General features: G+C 35.9%; 1 protein-coding gene and 1 pseudogene across 1 annotated transcript; both read left to right on the forward strand.

Moving 5' to 3' along the window:
- Window positions 1–699: 699 nt before the first annotated feature.
- On the forward strand, window positions 700–4,471 carry LOC141819363 (ras-related protein Rab7). Its single transcript, XM_074706691.1, has 7 exons — window positions 700–837; window positions 937–963; window positions 1,105–1,204; window positions 3,299–3,445; window positions 3,543–3,623; window positions 3,839–3,984; window positions 4,219–4,471. The coding sequence occupies exons 1-7, from the start codon at window positions 785–787 to the stop codon at window positions 4,286–4,288; spliced, it is 624 nt and encodes a 207-aa protein (XP_074562792.1). The 5' UTR covers window positions 700–784; the 3' UTR covers window positions 4,289–4,471.
- Window positions 4,472–4,983: 512 nt separating this feature from the next.
- LOC141819368 (TOM1-like protein 9) lies at window positions 4,984–21,112 on the forward strand (annotated as a pseudogene).
- Window positions 21,113–21,300: the final 188 nt, after the last annotated feature.

Below are 21,300 nucleotides of genomic sequence, written 5' to 3' on the forward strand. Positions count from 1 at the left end.
TCGTTTTTTGTTGGAGGAATCGTGTGATGTCGATAAGGATTCATAAGCAGTGCCATGTGTTGGCATTGGCCGCTGGTGGCATAATTAACTCGCTGCAAAGTTAGTGAGTGCGTGATCTTGTTGATTTGGCTGTTCATGGCTTCATCTTCTTCTGCTGCTGTCCATCATCACCCTTCCAAGTATGGGATAATACACCCTTCCAAGTATGGGATAATAGGAGGAGGAGGAAGAAGACATGATGCCTGGTTAAATTCATAAAGCTAGGTTCGTTGGTTTGTGTCACAGTTGGCCTACCTTCTGGTCTCCCAATTGGCTAAATAATTGATTAAGACCTACGGTCGAAAAGACGCCTTTTTCACGGAGTATTATTCAAGCTCCTTCTAACCATTAATTCTTGCAATTGGTGGGTTTCAGCGTGAAGAAGTTTTTGAAGCTCTCAAATCAACGAACAGGTCCAGTTGAAATTGATAATTTTGCACTGCAGAAAGGATGCACTTTTTAAACAATTTTGCACTCTGAAGACGAGTTTGTATTGGACGAGCGGGATGATTAGACGGGGAGGGGAGTTGGATTAATGGGGGTATTTTAAGGAGATCGAGATCTTTCTAGGAGTTTTTGGAAAATGAAGCCTGTTTTTATAATTTTAGAAAAACCAGGGGCCTAAAAGCTTTCCCCCGGCTGAATTATAGGGCTTGCCGGCTTGATCGCGAGAGTCCGGAAAAAATCCTGATCGCGAGTCCTCGAGGATTTTTCCTCGTTCACGACGCTGCCTATCTGCGAACCCATGGCGTCCCGGCGGCGTATGCTTCTCAAAGTGATCATTCTAGGCGACAGCGGGTGTGATTTCCATCTTTACGAGGAAAAATGTTCTTTGTTTTTTTTTTTGTATTCGATAATCTAGATATTTTCTTATGCGCAAATTGCCTTCGTTGTTAGGGTTGGAAAGACATCGCTGATGAATCAGTACGCTCAATTTGCTTCCCCGCCCCCCCTTTTTTTTTCCCTTTCGCCTTCTTTTTGTCTTAATTTTGGTTAAAGGGTTTGTTCTTTTGGTGGAATTATCGTATTTATGTTGCATAATTTGTTTCTGGATGGTAATCATAGATATGTAAACAAGAAGTTCAGCAATCAGTATAAAGCCACCATTGGAGCCGATTTTTTGACTAAGGAAGTCCAGATCGATGATAGATTGTTCACCTTGCAGGTAAAGAACTTCACAATGTGTTTTTTTTTTTTTTTTTTTTTGTTAGCTTTCTTGCTCTACATCCCTTTGATTAATTTTTTTTCCCTATGAATGATACTGTTCACTGATATAACATTTATGTTTGTTGTGTTATTATTATTATTATTATTTATGGTTTTGTGCTTTCTTTTGACAATCTACTGCAGACACGTCCGTGTAAAAAAGAGAAAGTTAGCATTTAGTTCCTAAAATATGCCTTTCATTGTTTTTTGCGTGGTTTCTCTGGTTGTTGATGCTGTTGTTTATTCTCACATTTAGATCTTCCAAGTCAATATGGTTATTGCCCCGAACCTTACCTCTCTATTCATGATATTATTTACTAAATTTTTTAAATGTGCAAACACAAAAATAAATGTCTGATTGCCTTTAATTCTACTCATAATTAGAATGGTCCATGTCACTGATGTCGACTAATTGCAAACAGTGGTTTTATTAACAAGCCATAAGTTCTAACTATTTGGACTTCTGAAATTTCTGCTACTTCATGGAATTAAAATCTATAGGGAAGCTTATCATGAGGATTATTGACAAACTTCACACTATATTTAATTTAATTTATGTTTTTTTTTCCAAATCACACCCCTTTAATGTGCTTTTGATCAAATCATGCTCCATTGTTGGTTTTTAGTTAAGAAAATCAAGCCCCTGTCTTAAATTTTTTGGTTTTCAAATTTCCCTCCAATACTCAAATGCAATTTGATATACATATCAGTTTGTGACATGATTTTGAAATAAAAAATAGATATATTAGTTCCTTCCAGTCTAAGATGTCACTGTGGGTTTCCCTAGATCTTATTTCTTGAACTTGGGTTTCTAAACCTAGAAGTTGATTTGAGAACCAACTTGCATGGCGAAAAATGACAACAATTAATATCAGCTCGAGGTGTAAAAAATCTCAAGTTTATGCAGAATTAAGGCATGAAAGATCTCCAAAATGGCCATCTTAGGTTAGAAGACACTCATATTTCTAATTTTCGTTGAGATGCTATATCTTGGTAATCATCTTGTGGGACATTTTTCGTCATTCAAGCTAACTTGCAAAGTCAAAATCTCAACTTTATGCAAGATTAAGGTATGAGAAACCCCTTAATAGCCATTGTAGGATGGAAACAAGTCAAATACACAGTTTTTTGTTCAGAAATCACACATTTAAGAGGCCTGATTTGATAAATTTCCCTATATTAAAGTTTCCTAGGTTGGATTTTGATGCAATCTCACTTCATATTTTTCTGTACTGTAGTAAATGATGAACTCATGTTGATTATCCTGTTTGCCCCATGCTTATCCAACTTATGATGAATAGAGTTCTGAATTGGTTTTCCTTTTGTGCAAATATGGGGTATACGATGCTCAAAACATTTTTATTAATCAATGAATTGTACAAGAGAATAGTTAAGACAACGTACCTAGAATGTTATTACATTTCTTACAAAGTTACAAGAGAGGATAGCAAAGTGCAAATGCTTCAACTAGATATTATATCAAACTTGGTTAACAACTGTTTCTGACTTTATGGTAAGTTATTGGATATATTGTTGTTACTTTTCTTATTTTTGTCCGTTTTGCAGTTCTGAATTAGGTAATATTCATTGTCAAGCGTGGAGGTGATAGTGCTATACCACATATACTGTTACCATATCCAACAGTGACTAGATTAGATAACTTTTGGATCCTGGAGATTGTTCTATCAGTTAGCAGAAAAATGTTCTTGTTCTTGGAACATTCTTTATGATTCAATACTTTACTTTACAATTAAGGACAAGCTGGAAAAGTACACTAGTAAAAATTAATACAGCCCCATCATTGTCTTAGAAACAAAAGGGATAGCTGCTGAAAAAGTAAGCTAATATGTTCTTCACAATTTTGTCTTTTTGATTTTTTGGTTGCTGGGAGAGGTCATGTGTGTTCGGCAAAAGCAACGATGTGCAATTTCATTCTAATAAGCTTTTATTTCTAATAAAGTTGTATAGAGCTCACGTAATCTTTTTCTTAGATTATCGATTGTATATATTTTAGTAGTTTCTATAATCTCATTTGCTACATTTTATTATTTAGATATGGGACACAGCAGGACAGGAAAGGTTTCAAAGCCTTGGTGTGGCTTTCTATCGTGGAGCTGATTGTTGTGTCCTTGTCTATGATGTTAATGTTATGAAATCATTTGATAATTTGAATAATTGGCGTGAGGAATTTCTGGTTCAGGTAAATGATGTTTGACCCTCTTCATTGTGTGATTTGCAACAAGATAAAGAGTAATGAAAGTTTTGTTATGTTACATCTGTGTGGTTATCTCATTCAGGCTAGTCCATCAGACCCTGAGAACTTCCCTTTCATAGTTTTGGGTAACAAGATTGATATTGATGGTGGAAACAGCCGTGTGGTAAGTCATTCTCTCCTTTACATTCGATGTATGAATCAAAGTCCATCTAACCTCCGAGTAAACAATTTGGATACGTTTAACCCTATTGGGTTCTTTTGAGAAAATGCAAGCCATGTAAAGATACAATTGACTGATTCACATAGCAATACTTTCCTAAGCTCCAGACTACTATTATACGTGTTTTAAAATGCTTCTTTCCATCTCTGTGATTTCAGGTCTCTGAAAAGAAAGTGAAGGCATGGTGTGCTTCAAAGGGAAACATACCCTATTTTGAGACATCAGCTAAAGAAGGATTCAATGTGGAAGCTGCTTTCCAGTGTATTGCCAAAAATGCCCTAAAGAATGAACCAGAGGAAGATATGTAAGTATCACTGCTATCATCTGCAGTTTCCCTCATTGACCATAATTACAAGAATATCTTCTCCAAGTGAAATATTGACAACAAAAATAATCAGCGTTTTACATTACTGCATAGGGAAGACATCAAAATTTCCATAGCATTTAGATTGTTGATCTGGGTTCTAAACTGTAGCAGTTCAACTGTTCTTGGAGCTTCAACTAATTATATTGATGTATGTCGATATCATGCATGCAGATATCTACCGGATACAATCGATGTGTCAGGACGTGCAACCCAACAGCGGTCATCTGGTTGTGAGTGTTAGATGGAACTAGACTGGGATTGTTATCCGTCATATTAATGTCTCATATTATACTCTCGGCCTCACCTGTAATGCATGCCATACTTAAGTGGTGATTGGTACTGGTCATGTTTTTCTTGTTTATGTCATGTACAACTCTTGTTCTATCTTTTGACACCATTCAACGAGAAGTGATTCTTTTCCCCAGAGAGTTGCTAATAGACAGAAACCTGCAAATCTGTTTTAGTCGTAAGAATGACCAAGTAATGCCACCAAGCCTATGGGGAGACAAACAATTGAGGTTTGAGGGGGTAAAACAGCAAGAGACTTAAAACCTCGAGGGCGTTTAATAATTCTTTGGAAGGCATTTTTAAAATAAGTAAATTCTTGGGTCCAGGGAAAGATCCTTTAACTTCATCATCTTTATGAATTAATTTTTTTTGTATTTTTTCTGAAAAAATAAATTCCAACAAACCTTTGACTTCCCCCTTGAAGGCTTGAAGCAGTACCGCATCACCTCATATAATATTCCATTCCATTGCATCGACACGTGGATCGCTCCCGTAGGTCCGAACCGTTGTATGCCATTCCAACTACGATCTACCCGACGGAGGGAGCGAAGCTACTCTCTGTTCGTTTCTCCGTTACGGTATTTTTTAATAATAAAAATCTAAAAAATATTCGAAATAATTTCTTCGACTGACTCCCACGGCAGGAAAGGAAAAAGGAGACTAGATCCATTACACGCTTTCTGCTCCTCGAGGGAGGGATTCCTCGCTCCTCCCTTCGCTTCCCGTCTGTTCTCCGCTTTGGGGGTCGATCCCAGGCGAGGGTCAGCGGGTTCCCTTGGGTTCCTAGTCTTCTCGGATCTCGTTAGGTGGTGGCCACGATATTTGTCGGTCGGATTCCGAGGTTTTGGAAAAGAAGCGATGGCTGCCGCGCTGGTGGATCGGGCGACAAGCGATATGCTGATCGGCCCTGACTGGGCGATGAACGTACAGATCTGCGATATCCTCAATCGCGACCCTGGGTACGCGGATCTTAGATGCTGTCGGTGTTTGTTTCACTGTCTGTCTTCACTTTTGAATCGATACGATAGTTAATTTGTTTGGCGTTTTTGTTTTCTAGAATCTTTTTCAGGAACTTATTTGTTGCTAATTTCATGCATTCTTGGTCTTCTTGCAACTTTGTTGTTCTTCATGCATTCTTGGTCTTCGTCGTCCTTGGCGAAAAGGATAGAGTTTCTAGGAGCTTATGAGTTTTAGTCAGTGTAACTTCGAATAAGAATTTCTCAAACTTAGATAGCTAATTTATGGTTCGTGGAAGAGAGACGCCTAAAACTTTTATTTCTGTATCATAGAGATAGCCTAGTGTGCGCAGATATTATCTGTTCTTCAACTTAGATACTCTAGCAAGCAAGTAGTACTTCTTTGGCAGTAAGTGTTCACTCAATCAGGTTATGAATATGCACTTTATAGGATAAATATGAAGTTCCACTATGGGATCAGATTTAACTACAGTCTGACACTCAAGATGAGTCGTTGGAAGCAGAATACGCTTAGATCTGAAGATCTTGCTTCATCATGTTCAATTGTTGTGGCAAGATAAAAAAAATAAAAAAACTTTAAATTTCACCTTCATGCAGCTCATATTTAGTTGTTAGGATAGTTGCTTGTGTAGTTCATGTTTTCCTTGTGCATCGGTATGATAACTGGAAAGAGTTTCAGAGAAGGTAGTAAGGTGAATGATACAACTTTTGTTTGGAATATTGCATGGAATCCTCAAGTTATACAGTCAGACACTTCCTCAACTTTTGTTCTACAGTCAGACACTTCCTTTTTTCAGGTCCTGTTATACTTGTTTTTTTTTCTATTTCTTTCATGAACTTGTCAACATTGAACTACGGAATCCTCAAGTTTTAGTCTTCATTTGAAAGAAAAACCATTTTTTTCAGCTTTCTATATTTAAATTACTTTAGATATCCCCTTTGTGGTTGAGTGATTATGCATTTAAGCAACCATTCAGAAATTAGCTTGAATCTTCTTTTAATGATTTTCTTGTGGAGCATTATACACAGCTATCAGTCTACTTTAAACAATTTGTTCTGTTATATTATGTTGATTTCAGCACAGGATTTAACTACTAAATGTATAGGAGCACCATGTCTTATTTGAATCAGCTTGCTAGTTCTACTATTTTCACTACAATTGATTAGATTAACAACTCTGGTTATCATTGCTAGCTTCAAAGATAATAAGCAAGATAATTAAAGCACTTAGAGAAACCAGTAATGCTGATATCAAACTTGGTTTAAAAATAAGTTTATACTTTCGTTGTATTTGCTTGTACCCTTTGCTTTAATATTTGTTGACTGTTTGATCATCATCCTCATCATCAAACTGTGTTTATCCAAATATTTGGAATCAGCTACCTAAATATTATTCCCTTGATTGATCTCCATGTAAGGCAATGTTTGTTGACTGTATTTATTTTTTCCTTATTTGACTTGACTATACCATATCATGCGACTGCTCCATTGTATTTTTTTATGTTTAATTGGCATATTTTTAGATTTTGTTTTTATATTGAATCTATTTTAAACAATATCATACTATGCATCTAAAGCCTTGTGAAAGTCACAAAATTTTATTTGTCTACAACAATATCTCATTACAAAAAACATTGATAAATTACATCAATAGTCTTCTTGTTTTACCAAATAATTTGGTGTTGTTCAGTACATTTCATTAGTGATGTCAACCGTTAGTGTATAATGAGAATAATTGTAACTTGCAGTCAAACTATTGGTGTTAGAACTACAAGCCATTACTCTCAACTACTTGTAGTTGACTACATGGACCTTATCTTGACACTATACTCTATGCAAGTTGCAAACTATATCACTAGTAATACTCTGTCCTATTATACAATATTTAGTTATATTAAAGAGAGTGTTCTTCAGTTTTCTTTACTCAGATTTTTCAACTTTAATCGATATAATCTGTCTAACTAAAAACTCTATTGGTTGCCTTTGAATATGCCCATATGGCCATATCATATTAATTTACTTTCTCATTTTATCATCTATTGGAGCTAACACTCAATTGCTTTAAAACATTAGTATTTTTTAATTTTAGATTCTCTCATAACCTCACACATCCATTTTAACATTCTCATCTATGCTTTATTGACTAGAGAAGCATAAAACACACCGGGTTTATATCTTCTAGGTACCTATTTCTCTAATAAAGTTCACCAAATTTGACCCTGAATCTATAAACTTATTCCTTGAGCTAATCATCATTCAACATTTGAACCATGCTTATTTTGGTTCATAGTCTCAAGTTTCTAGGTTATATATTGTTCAACTTTTTGGTGCTTTCCCATGTTACATGGCTAATTCCTTAAATATGACTATTTTGTCAATGGGACAAAATTCATGTACTTTAGAAACAAGGAACTGTTGTGAATTAGTGATGTCAATCAACCTATTGGATTTAGTATATGAACTTTTTTATTTGAATTATTTTCATTTGAGGCATGATAATTCTGCGAAAATAAAAACCTAAAGTAGATTATGAAGTAGGATGGATTAACAACATAATGCCGACAAAATGGTTATCAATGTCATACTTGACCATAATTCAAATCTTCGCTGCACAATTTTGCTTATATGGCTGGTTGGGCTTTCTTTGCATTGTTTGTTGAGTGATTTCGTTGTTATAGTTGGAACTTCTCTAACACTAACTTAACATTGGTTCTAATATTATCAGGCAGGCAAAGGAAGTTATTAAAGGACTCAAGAGGCGCATTGGTCATAAAAATCCTAGAGTTCAGCTACTTGCATTAACGGTAAGCATAAAACTAGCACATGTTTCCTCCACTTTTGAAATTGCTCTTGAGCGATATTTATGTTGCTGCACGGGTGCTGATTTAATATCTGTCTTTTTAATGAGTATCCATTTTTGGTTGTCTCATAACTAAATGTGGTTCTTGTGTTTGATCCTAATGGAATCCTATTTATGGCAATTGTTTATCTTATTGTCCTTCTATGTGGGTATCTTTTTCTTTCTCCTATTTGTATTATAGGGTGTACCTCTTATTTATATTGGCAAATTGATCTGTGATCTTGTGAATGACAATGGTCTCTAGGCATAAAGATGAAGGTGCATAACTTGATATATACTGCCCCCAGATCTGTATTGGCTCAATCTGTTTGCAAAGGCTTGATTCTTCAACCCCTTACATGAGTGTTGAAGTGCAGAATTACCTCATTTGACCTACACTTAATTGCACTAAGGATGCATGTATTGGTTCAGACTGACTTTGGTAAATACAATTATAATAGACTCTGATACTATTTCTTGATTGCAAAATCATCGATCATCTGATTTGACCTTTCTAGCTTATTTTTTTTGTTTTCCTTTTCCCTTAAAAAGGATCTTGAAGCTGACTGTTTCTTGCAAAGGTATTTACCCTAGATTCATTTGAATTCTAAACAGGCAAAATATCAGTTTGAGCATGAAATCATTTATCATAAAAACTAGAAGTATATCAGTTTACCATTACTTGGTAGATATGCTAGATTTAATCTTTTGTTTGTGACATAATAAATCATTTATGTTGTCTAGGCATTAGTGCTTCCCCTAAATTTGTATATCAATTTCTTGTTTAGACATGCATCAATAATGATTTATTCTACTTGTTGATTGTGGATCGTTGATATGCATTACATTTAAATTGGATAATCCTTAAAACTATGAGTCATTTTTTATTTTGTCCCTTTAACTTTAATTCACACGCATTACATTTTTATCTTTTCTTAGTTTTTTTGGATCTATGGTAACACTTGCACCGTTGTCAATAATTTTCTAAAACTTGATTGCATATTTGGTCCATGGTTTGAAATCTTGTGCCATATTGTGTGAAACGGTCAAAACGTATTGTTCTAGTAAAATCTTGAGTCATTTCGCAATTTCGGTCTTTGACTGGAAAGATATTATTTCAGTATCGTGTTGACACTCCGATGCATGGTGCCAGTGACAGATTGGAGGTTAAAGGAGGAAAGAGATGAAACAAAGGATGGAGATATTATCTATGTTGAATGATATCAAGTTTTGATAATTTACTAATATGATATTAGATTTAAAACCATGCTTGACATAGATAATGTCTCCTTCCTATACTTCATCTCCTTCTTTAATTTCAATACATTACTAACACCATGCATCGAAACATTGATATGATACTGAAACATTATCGTTCTAGTCAAAAACCGAAACTTTGATACAACTCAAGATTTTTAACCTTGATTTGGCTTCTTGATTTTGGATATACCTAGGAATTCTATTTAAGATAATTGGTGGGTATTAAAGTATGGCAATTTAATTTGAGGTTTAAACAATGGACAATGGAGTGTGAACTGACGTTGAGAGTTTAATATCTAATTAACTTCCAGAAAGTTCAAACTTTCTTGTCTTGACAAACAAATTGTTTTCACTTGTAACAAATACTAAAATAGCTGGTTTTGGATTGATTAGTTTGGTGGTCTATAATTATAATTTTTTGTAATCTTAGTAGTGCACATCTAATACTAAGAATCAGATAAGATGAAAAGTGTGTTCAATGAGGATCAGGGCTGGCAAACTGCTAGTTGTTTATTAATTCTTCAACATGGGTGATCAAATTCATCATAAGAGAGTCGCCTAGACTTTTGGCCTTTTCTTTTTGACTTGGATCAATGCTTCTAGGAATACTACAATAAAAGGAGAAAAGTTGTTCATACTGTTCTCAAGGTTTCAGGAGAATTAATGTTTGAACAGAATCAATCAATTGAAATGCTAATGTTTTGTCCACAGTTTCTCTTTTATGTTTATGTTTGTTTAAGGATAAACTCCATGAGCTGCACACTGCATATCTAGGTTAATTTCCATTTTATTGATAAATTTATTTATCTCATATTGTTGTTTTATTGCAGCTTTCTCATTTCTGCATGCTTGTTTTTGTAATGCAAGTATTTATTTTGACATGATCTGACAGCTGCTGGAGACGGTGATAAAAAATTGTGGTGATATTGTCCGCATGTATGCTGCTGAGAAAGATGTTCTACGCAAGATGGTCAAAATTGTAAAGAAGAAGGTTAAAACTTTGATGTAATGTATAGATTTAAGTTTCAAAATATTTCTCCTTCAAATCATGAGATTTTCCAATTTACAGCCAGATCCACAAGTCCAAGAAAAGATATTAATTCTAATTGACACTTGGCAAGAGGCACTTGGTGGGCCACATGCAACGTATCCACAATACTATGCTGCATATCAAGAATTGTTGGTAAACTTGATATATTCATTTATCTAGCTGCAAATAAGCTTAGCACTCCGAAGTACTTTTTGACTTTTAAGATGCTTTAGTCATTTTCCCCCCATTACCTCTGGATGTCAGAAACTGAAAAAATGGATTCATAAGACATAATGCCCTTGCAATTTTCAAAATGTGTTAAATGTTGGCCTAATACATGTGTGCTAGCAGTTACTCTTTCCCTATTCTAATGTTTTCCATGTGATTTCAAACTTTTTTTTGATAACTTATGCAATTTAATTTTATTTATTTTACAAATGATATTGTGTTAATTCATGAGATTATTAAGAAATTAATCACAAAAGTTTTAGAAACTAAAGGTTTGAAATTAAGCGACACAAATTGAATATCTAAAGGCATGGTTTGAAATCTTGTTTCATTGTGTTAGGTACACAGTTGAACCTCTAGTAAATTACTGAAATCCTATACAGATCAACACAATTAATTTCTCGAGTTGCCCATATTTGTTGTGCCAACTCTTTGCACGCTTTGCCATGCATCATGATTATTCAAAAATATTTGTTACTAACTTATTGTTTTACAATATTAATTCTATTGATTTTCCAATTGTCATACTCTTTTTTTATTTTCAGGAGTAACAAGTTAAGTGGAGGAAGATTATCAGAGTAAAATTTATAGAATTTATCTACATTTTCATTCAACTATCTAATGATATACACATATTAAAAGTTCTTTATGTAAGTGAAAGTGATTTAAATGCGTAAAATCCATATGAATTCATCTTGGCTCATTTTAACACATTGATTTTTTTTTAAATATGGTTCTACAATAAATTTTTAGTTCAATTAAATATAGTTTTTTAAGAAGTAAATAGACTACGTGAAAGGTTGTAAGGACTACTGAAGAGGTTTGAGTGTTGACACAACATGGTGGTGAAATGATACTATTTCGGCTAGGGATTGTAACTTTTGCATGGAATGGTACTTTAATTCTTGTTCTCTTCCAATGCATAACATCACTTTGACATTAGCTAGGTGTAATAAATAATTGAGATGTCAATAATATTTTATAACTTATTACTCTGAAATTTTAATTTAAATTACTTTTAATTGATATACACTTATATTTGAAGATTATGAGATTAAATCTTATTTGAATATCTTTCATAACACTTGGAAGTGTGATGATGTGTGCAATGTGTTGGCACAACACGACAAGGAAACTAGACTGGAACTCCAACGCGACACTAATTTCAAATCTTGTTAAAAAGATAGTTTAATAAAACAATTGGAGAACAACCACGGTTGGATGAATACGAAATTATTGAATGAGTTTTAGTTTAGGTACCTTTGGATTCTTTATTCGACAGGGAGAATTGACGAAGATACCATCGAGCACATAAAGAATTGATATTGAAATTTAAATGAGCTTTTGAAATCTTGTATGATCATTCATCATTGTGTACCTCTAATGCTAAAAGAAAATTTATTAATATTGTACCATAATTTATTGTAGATCATAGTGTTGGGCTATTAGTAAGCAATATGTATAAAACCGCAATATATCATGAGAATTTTTAAATGAATTTGTGAGATTATGTTAAAATGAAATAAAAATACTACAAGAACAATTAAGTGTAACCTCAATTGATAATAAAATGTATAATAAAAATGTTAACATTGGTTATATGTTCAAAGGCAATTAATGTGTTGTGTAGTTAGACAAGTTGTGTTGATCTATACTTAAAGACAAAAAGGTTAATGTGTTGTGCCCCTCGGGCACAATACATCGGTAAAGGCGTATGATGCCAACCAAGAAAGCCGCGGTTCAATCCTTTGCCGTAGTACGAGTCAACGTCGAATTTGGTGGAAAACCTCTGCTTGGTTGCCTCGGTCGAAGTATCCACGTGCGGAAAAAATTGGGAGTTTGCCTTCACAGGCAGAGTACTCAGTTCAACGTGGACGGCTTTACAGGGCAGTTCAACGTGGACGGCTTTACAGGGATGATGCGACTGCGGGGATCAGTCACCAACGTATTACTATTGTGTTTTTGGATGTACCCGGTGGGCAAACTAGGAGAGAAGGTCGCCCACCTCCAGGACTAGTCAAGACACCTAGATTATAAAAAAAAGGTTATAGGAAAACCAATGAGGGCTCTTGTTAACAACATAAAAAATGAATAAAGAGATTTGAAAATTACTAGTGATATGGCATCTGATAGAGTTTGGTAGAGGGATACAATAGATTTAGCCAACACTAAATAACCCAACATGGCTTGATACTGATGCTGAATTTAACTAAAAACTACAGTGGATGAAAGCATGGCCACAAACTGTACTAGATGGAAATGAGGAAAGGGTGACAACATTTTCTAGCTAGACAGTGAGACAAGCAATGGTTCAATGAGATATTGAATTGGATGAATACAAAATTTTTGCTAAGGTTTTAGATAGCTTTGGAATTTTTATTTGATAAGGAGATATTGATGAAGATATCATCGACTTTAACGAGTCAATATTGGAATCTTGTATGATTATCATGTACCTTCAAGTCTACAAGAAAATTTAGTAACATTGTAGTATCATCTGTACTTTGTGGATTAAAGTGTAGGGCAGTTAGAAAGCAATATGTACAAAATGTCAATTTAAGTAGAGATAAAAATGTTGAAATGAAATATACGAGACTATGTTAAAATAGAAAAAAATACTATTATTCAAGAACAATTAGGATAGATAATTAAATATATAATAAAATTGTTAATATGGTTAGATACGTTCAAAGGCAATTAATATGTTGTATAGTTAGACAAATTGAGTTGATTATAGCTAAACATGTAAAGGGTATAGGAAGAACAACGACAACTCTTGTGAATGACATAAGAAAATGAATAAAGATATCTGAAAATTACTAGTGATATAGCCTTCGATAGAGTTTGGTAGGGGGATACAATCGATGTAGCTAACTCTAAATAGTTAGTTGGAGTAACATGAATTGATAATGATGATGAATTTAACCAAAAACTACACTGGATAGAAAGTGGAACCATGGCCAAAAATTGTACTAGATGGAAAGGGGAAAGGATGACAGAACATTTTTCTTGTTATACAGTAAGACAATTAAAGTCTCAATGAGGCATTCCTTGATCTGTTCTTGTGACCCTCACAACTGCTATATTGAACGTCAGATCTTTACTGTGCATCAGATAAGTATTATCTTGTCTGTCAATTTCAACTGCATATTTGACCCCCAGAAGAGTTGCTAAATTGATAATTTTGTGTCATTAGAGTTATCCTACTTATCTTGATTCTTTGTTAACATATTTTAGTTGTTGGTTTTCTTAGTCTCTTTTTTATATCTGTGTTTCAGCAAGCTGGAGCTGTATTTCCTCAGAGAGCTGGGAGGTCTGCCCCTACATTTACTCCACAAAAGGAGCCTTTGGTCTTGTATCCTCCATCTGGACAGAGTGCCAATTTTCATGAAGTTCCTGATCCTTCGGCTGGAGCTGATTTGCCCGCTTTGAGGTGTTTGCCCAACCCTTGTATTTTCTTTGTTGTGTTTCAATAGAAGATTGTGCTGCAAGAACTGTATAGTTCGGCGTCACTTTTTTTCACAGATAGATAAAAACTCCAACGTTAAGTATCCAAGTTTTTATGTTAATATAACTCAGCCAAAGAGGGAAAGCACCTATCTCTTTCTCTGTTTTCACTGTTTATTCTATTAATCACCTAATTTTAATCTATTTATGTCACATGAAGTATACTCTGCCAATTCACATCCAAATTATAACAAATTATGCCATTATCATGCCACAAACTTAGTTTACATTTAATTTCATGTCTCCATGCACAGATGAAGATTATTGTGTGCCACTCCCATTTTGATGGTGATTTTTCGATAGTTCTTACACATACAGTGCATGCAAAATGACTTTAAATTGATATGTAAATGGGAAATTGTTTATACTTGTAAACAAATGTGTGACTTGTCGGTGGCACATACTCTCCAAAAAATACCAACCTGTCTGTGTTACCTGCAAACGCCTCTTTGTTCTTTGTCACCCTTCGAAAAACTTATCAACAATTTAAATAAGTTTAATTGAGGAACATTTTTTCCCATAAATGTTTACTTCAGTTTTCTTGCTCAGTACTGTTTTGTGGTGTGTTAAAACTGCTGCAAGACTTTAATTGCAATTTAAAATTTGCAGCATAGCTGAAATTCAAAATGCTCGTGGCCTCATGGATGTTCTTTCTGAGATGCTGAATGCTATAGATCCAGGAAACAGAGAGGTATCAGCAATTGGACACTGGAATTTAGAACAAAATCTTTTTGTTTTGTTAATCATATGGAGCATACTTTTCTTTATTTTGAACCATAGAGCATTATGTATCAACTAGGTTATGCTTGGTTACTACTATGCTGAATAACTTAGTGATATTTTTCTAGTCATGTTGAACTTGGTACTAAATTAAGTGGTGTCTTAAAGATTAGATTTATTTCTTATTTTCCCTTGATATTTGACATGCTCTCTTGGCAGAAAATTAATTGCATCTGTTCTAATTCTTATATTTAGGGGCTCAAGCAGGAAGTAATTATTGACCTCGTTGATCAGTGCCGTACTTACAAGCAGAGAGTGGTGCAGCTCATCAACAAAACCTTGTATGTTGTTTCTGCAATTTCCTCTACTTTGATATTTTCTTTGTGAAAGGGTGCCTGGATGGAATTTAGATTTTATAGCATGTGCTTTGGTCCTCGAGATGTCTCAATTTTTCTATTGCATCTCAACAAAGGCTTTTGATCCATAGTTTAGGAAATCAATTAAAATAGGCTGATTCAAATCAGAATCATAGTTAATCTGAGTTTTACTTAGAAATTTTGATACCTTAGAGGGTTTTTGAATCATTGTCGGAAATGACCATAATGGGTTGATTGAAGGTGGAGGCCAGCAGTGAATCTCAAGAGGGGATGTTTGCAATAAGGAGAAGCAAGGTGTATAAGTTGAAGGCTTTGATTGAAGACAGCAGTGGAGCTTGGTCTCTAATGACAATTATGTTGGAGTTTAGTATGTTACTTTGACACTTAATCTAACCTTCTTTCTCTGGCACTGACACTCCTACTGACCAGGTGTAAAGAATTCTTTTATTAAAAAAAGAGTCCGGCATCTAGATCCATATTATTGTCTGATCCTCTTGTATTTGGGTCTGAGTAAGATAGGAGCTCAAATGTCTGCTTGAAGGAGAGCCCATAAATTGCATGTCTGGCTCTTTGCAAGCTTGACCAATATATAATTGTTCAGCCATGATGATCCATGAGCCATGGTGACTTTTGTTCATGCCTAGTCTTCTGCACAATACAGTTCATGCCAACTACTTCAAAGGATTTGTCTAGATTCTGAGGCAGAATTTTTTCTCCATATTAGAAGATACTAAGTTTATTCAGTTTGTTTCCTCATTCCGGTTTGAAAAGATTGGGAAAATTGCATTTTGGCTAATTTACCTCTTTTGCTATTTATAATAGAGACGAGGAGTTGCTCGGTCAAGCACTTGCTCTCAATGACGACTTGGAGCACGTACTTGCAAAACATGATTCTATTGCCTCAGGGATAGCTGTCCAGGTGGCAAAGCCCATATCCCTTCAGGCACTTGTAGATCTTGATGATTCAACAGAAAACAAAGAGACAGGTCAACGGTAAATGATTCTGCCCTTCCCATTTCTCTTAACAAATTCATCGCAAAAGTATGGTGTTTACTTTCAGTTGTCAAAGCTATTATTTCTAACCTTTCCTCTGTGTTAGTTTCCGGTAAGATTTACTAGTTGTGAATTGTGAGAAGTGTTATTAAAAGGCGTGTCTTGTCCCTAGAATCTGTACTCTAGATGCATTTAATAGTTGAGCGGAAGAGACTTTACCTAGATGCTATGGCACATACCTTTTCAAAGGCCCAAGGAGCTAAAAAATGCACTTAATGATAAATATCAAATCTCTTGCTATCTTTCTTCGTGTAGATTTTTATACGCATGGTTTGGACATAAAATCAAGGTTTAAAATATCGAGCCGTGCCGGAGTTTCGGTCCTGGACTGGAACGATACAGTTTCGGTACCGTATCGTACCGTGCCGGTATAGTTTCGGTATTTTTAAAATATAAAATATATTAATTAAAATAAAAAATTTAATCTAAATATTTAAAAATAAAAAATAAATTTTTTTGATAATTTTATAGGTTTTAGTAAAGCCTATTTAAATTATTCCGAATTATAACTTTGAACTATAGCTAGGAATTGATTATTAAAATCTAATTAAAACCTAAGTTTTAAAAACGAAAAAAAGAAAAATTATCGCGCGCCGCGCGATCGGTGTACGCGGCTTGCGCGGAGTGTCGCGGGGCCCCGACGGCATCGCCTGCCCCGGGCGGCGCCTCCGGCGGCGTCGTCGAGGCCTCGCGATGCCTCAGGAGGCGTTCCCCGGTCGGAATTCGTGTGTCGGCGATGTGCCGGTGCCGGTGCCGCGGCGGAACAAAATTTTTCGTACGTATCGGGCGATACGGCACGAAATTTCAATCCTTGCATAAAATTAAAAGAAAAAATAAAATCAAGAAGTCTAAATGTTTTACATACTTTAAGTAGTTTAAACTTTATGTAATTAATTGATGTGATACTGATATTTTTGAGTAACACAATACTCGTGGGTAATCATTATATCAAGAAAACTGGTTCCGTAATAGAATGCTTAATGGATGTGTGCTCGCCATTTTTTAGGAGCAAAAGGCAAAGTCAGATGAAAACTTAGCCATGATGGAGTTTCAATGGATGGAATTATTTTGGCTGTTAAAATCTAATAAAGGCATCTCACTAGGCGAACAATACACTTGTAGTGGAGCGGTGCATTTCTTGCAAGGGAGGTAGAATGAGTTAGCTATGAAGTGATATGGAGTCAGAGGACAAATGATGAAAAACTTAATAAATCTAGCCTCAAAAAATGTGACAATAAAGAGACATTAGTACATTAGCGCCTGTAGCTTTTTTGGTGTGTCAGTACCAGATAAAGATGAAGCAATTGGATCAGGGCTATGTTTGTTTAAAAGCTCTTAGGTGTAAAGAAAAGACAATTTGTTGAAGATAAGACATGCAAAGGGGTGTTCTACCGCTGAGTATAAAAAAGGAACAAGATTAGTAACATTAGGTGATTGCATCTCCACAATATTATTTAGGTAGGTTAGAAGTATATATATATATATATATATATATATATATATATATATATACGAGTTTGATATCCTGCGCGAACGAAAAAACGCGCCCCGTGCGCACGCGATCCCGGCCGTTTATAAAAAAAAATCACTGTAGCTTCTCTGCGTCGTCGGCGTTCTCGCCGCTGCCGCTCCCCCGTCCGGCCACCGGACCGGCGGCGATGGATGCGCAACTCACCGGCCCCGGACTGGTGGCCGGGTTCCGGCCGAATTCCGGTCGGAATCCGGCCGAATTTCGGTCGGAATTGACCAACAGCTACTGTTGGCACGTCGACCGCGGCCAGTCTCCGGCCGCGATTCGGTCGGAATCCGACTGATTTCCGGCCGACAGTGGCCGTTGGGCACTGTCCTGTTTCCGGCCGGATTCCGGCCGGAATCCGATGCCGGAATGTGCGCCGGCGAGTTGCGCATCCAACGGTCCGGGTCCGGTGGCCGGCGGTGATCGGACGGCGGCGCGACGGCGGCGGAAGTGGGCGGGGGTCGGCGGTCGCGCACGGATCGCGTAGGGATGAGTCGCGCGGGATATCAAACCTCTATATATATATATATATGCAGGTTTGAGTGGATGGCAATTCTTGAGGTCAACAACACCAATATATTGAGAGCTATTAAGCACAACTCAACAGTACGATTTGTGTGAGATTCCTCAATATTATTTAGGGTATAATTTATATATCATAATATATATGCAGGATTAAATTGATGATGATTCTTGCAATAACACTACTCGTTTGAGATAAGTAAAGGTTGCTTAAATGTATGCAAGAGCATTATCAGTTTGTAACATATGGTTTAATTAACAAATTATGTCTTTGTTTTAGAATATTTTGAAAACATTAGACATCTTGGGATTTTCATACATTAAGAAATGTAAAAAAGATGGCATGAACCACTGTTACTATAAATAGGACTAGTCCCTAAACAACATAATGAACTTGACCAATGGCACAAGTTGCCCATGAGTGTTTAAAGGAAAAGGTGATGTTTATTAAGCTCACATATTTCACATTGGAACTTAATTAGCGAGGCTGTAAACCTGACAAACTCATTTATTTTAAGTGCAAATGGATAGTCAAGATGTTGATGCCACTAGTAAGGGGTTATGAATAAGAGGACTAAGAGGAGAGTCGAATGTCTTAGGTAATACACAATAAAAAAAATGATAAATCCCAGAGTCTCATGGACTCAATTCCTGGGGGTGGCCGGCCCGGTCTTAGGTAATACACAATAGGTAGAATAAAAGGTTACACAACAATATTCAAAAGAGTGAGAAGAACAACAAAGGGAGTAGCGGTGGCAACTGTAGAGATAGAATAGGGTTTTTAATACCAAGTGGAGAATAAGGCCTCCGCTATTATCTTTATATCTCGAGGAGGATTACAACTTATGTATGTATACCCTTCTAAGCGTAACTATGTGTGTGTGTGTGTGTGTGTATATATATATATATCCTATCCATTGTGTTTATCAAGTTCCCATGTTTCACAAAGGAAGTGGTAGTGGCTGACTGTCAAGGTAGAATAGGTTTGACTCTACTACCGAGTAGAAAATCTATTGTTAGTTTGTATTCCAAAGGGGATTACAACCAGATATGCATAATCTTTGCACGGAACTAATTGATCATATATATTTATTTTTTTATGATTAGGCAGGAGACTAGGTCTATCATATCTATTATATTTAGCATACATAAATATATTCTATAATTTTATTAGTATCATTTTTGTTCTATCCGTTGATGACTGTGCCAAATTGCAAGGAAAAAATCATTCTTTTTTTGAATCAAAATCAACTTGACACTCCAATAAATTGATTTTTTTCTAAATTTTCTGCAAATTGGCTTTTGTCCAAAAATCTGTTTTTTGAATTTTGACTTTGGGATACCCACCCCTAATTGTGCTTAGGAACTGCCACTTCCTAGCGGCTTGAGAAAATACTGCTTTTGATTAGATATTTAGCATGATGAGTTTTTAATGCATGTGATATGTAGGTCAAATACAAGCACAATAGCTGGTGACAAACCTCCTCTTCAGCAATTATCATTACCTGCTCCTCCATCCCTCAATGGTCCGGCAACTTCTTTAGCTATAATTGATCCAAGAATTGATCTTCTCAGCGGTGAAGATTACAATAAACCCAAAAATGAGAATCTAACCCTGGTACCTGTCAGTGAATCGCTGATTAATTCTCCTTCAAACCAAAACATCTTGGCCCTTGCAGACATGTTTTCAAATGCCAATACTGAAGTGAACAATAGTAATCCCCCAAGGCCATCTGATTCCCAATTGGCATTGTCATCCCTGCCGGCTCCAGGTGAATACTTCTGCAGCACCACTCCAGGTGAATCCTCAGCAAATACAACAGCCTGCACAACTCAAGCAAACAAATACTATATTGACCAACCAAGTCCCTACAGACTTTTCATCCCAGCAGCCAGCACAAGGTTATAGTGTAAATAACCAAAGCGGAGTTCTTCCTCTAGCACCTTGGGAAGTTCAATCTGCTCCGTCCAGTGACTTCCGTCGTTTGCAGCCTCAAGTGCTGCAACATGGTCAGTTTGCAGGTAACACCTCAGTAGCTGGGCCAACTGACCATCCTGGAAGCTTCCCGCCCCAAATTTTCCAACCAATGCCCAGTGCTGGTTTTATGGGGGTAATGCATCAGCAAGTTATGGTAGGCCCTCAAGTAATGCATCAGCAAGTTATGGCAGGCCATCAATTTGGAGGTCTGCAGCCTCAGCTTGTCCAGAACAATCAATATGTTGGCGTGTATGCACCAATGCAAAATGGCCAGATGAGTGCTATCTATCCACAGCAGGTATATGGTAGTCATATGCCTACCATTAGTCAGCAAGCTCTCTACAGCAATCAGTTGACTGGTTATGGTGGGTATTTGAAGCAACCAACTTCTCAATTCTCTGCTTCGGGAGGTGCCACATATAGCGGCTATTCTAGTCCACATGAATTTTCGCAGATGATGCAGGGATTTTCTGTGCAAGATAATCACATGCTTGTGAATAAGACTTCTTATACGAATTCAGTGCCCTCTTACTCGCAACCAATGAACAAGATGCCGAAAGCAGAGGATAAACTTTTCGGTGATCTCCTCAGCATGGTGAAAAACAAAGCAAAGTAAACCTTCTGCTAATAGTTTGTGGAGCATGTAAAATTAGTGATGGTCCTTTTAAAATTTCTTTTGATATTTTTTTGTCGTTGTAGTTGTTCTGATGTTTATTTTTTGTGTGCGTATTTATCATTTTTTTAAAAAACTTCATTCTCGTACTAAATTATTTCCGTTCACATTTATACTTTCTTTTTGTATTGCTCATGTTGGCTTTTCTCTGACTTGTCACTATGCTCAGTTATAAAAAACTATATATTGCCAAGGCCACTGGTTGATTGATCCTTTTGAGTTGAAGGGCATGAAGCTAAAAGAAAAACCCCCAAAACAATGTACAGTGGAGGGATATCAGCAGGT

The sequence above is a fragment of the Curcuma longa genome, unplaced genomic scaffold (assembly GCF_044706935.1).
Source record: "Curcuma longa cultivar G26 ecotype Majalengka, Jawa Barat unplaced genomic scaffold, ITB_CL_G26_1.1 contig_4294, whole genome shotgun sequence".
Taxonomy (NCBI): domain Eukaryota; kingdom Viridiplantae; phylum Streptophyta; class Magnoliopsida; order Zingiberales; family Zingiberaceae; genus Curcuma; species Curcuma longa.

Bases quoted from the DNA above. Each gene is read 5' to 3' on its own strand.
- LOC141819363 (XM_074706691.1), top strand. From the start codon at position 785: ATGGCGTCCCGGCGGCGTATGCTTCTCAAAGTGATCATTCTAGGCGAC. The intron at 838-936 runs GTGTGATTTCCA...CTTCGTTGTTAG, and splicing joins ATCATTCTAGGCGACAGCGG to GGTTGGAAAGACATCGCTGA. The intron at 3,985-4,218 runs GTAAGTATCACT...TCATGCATGCAG, and splicing joins AATGAACCAGAGGAAGATAT to ATATCTACCGGATACAATCG.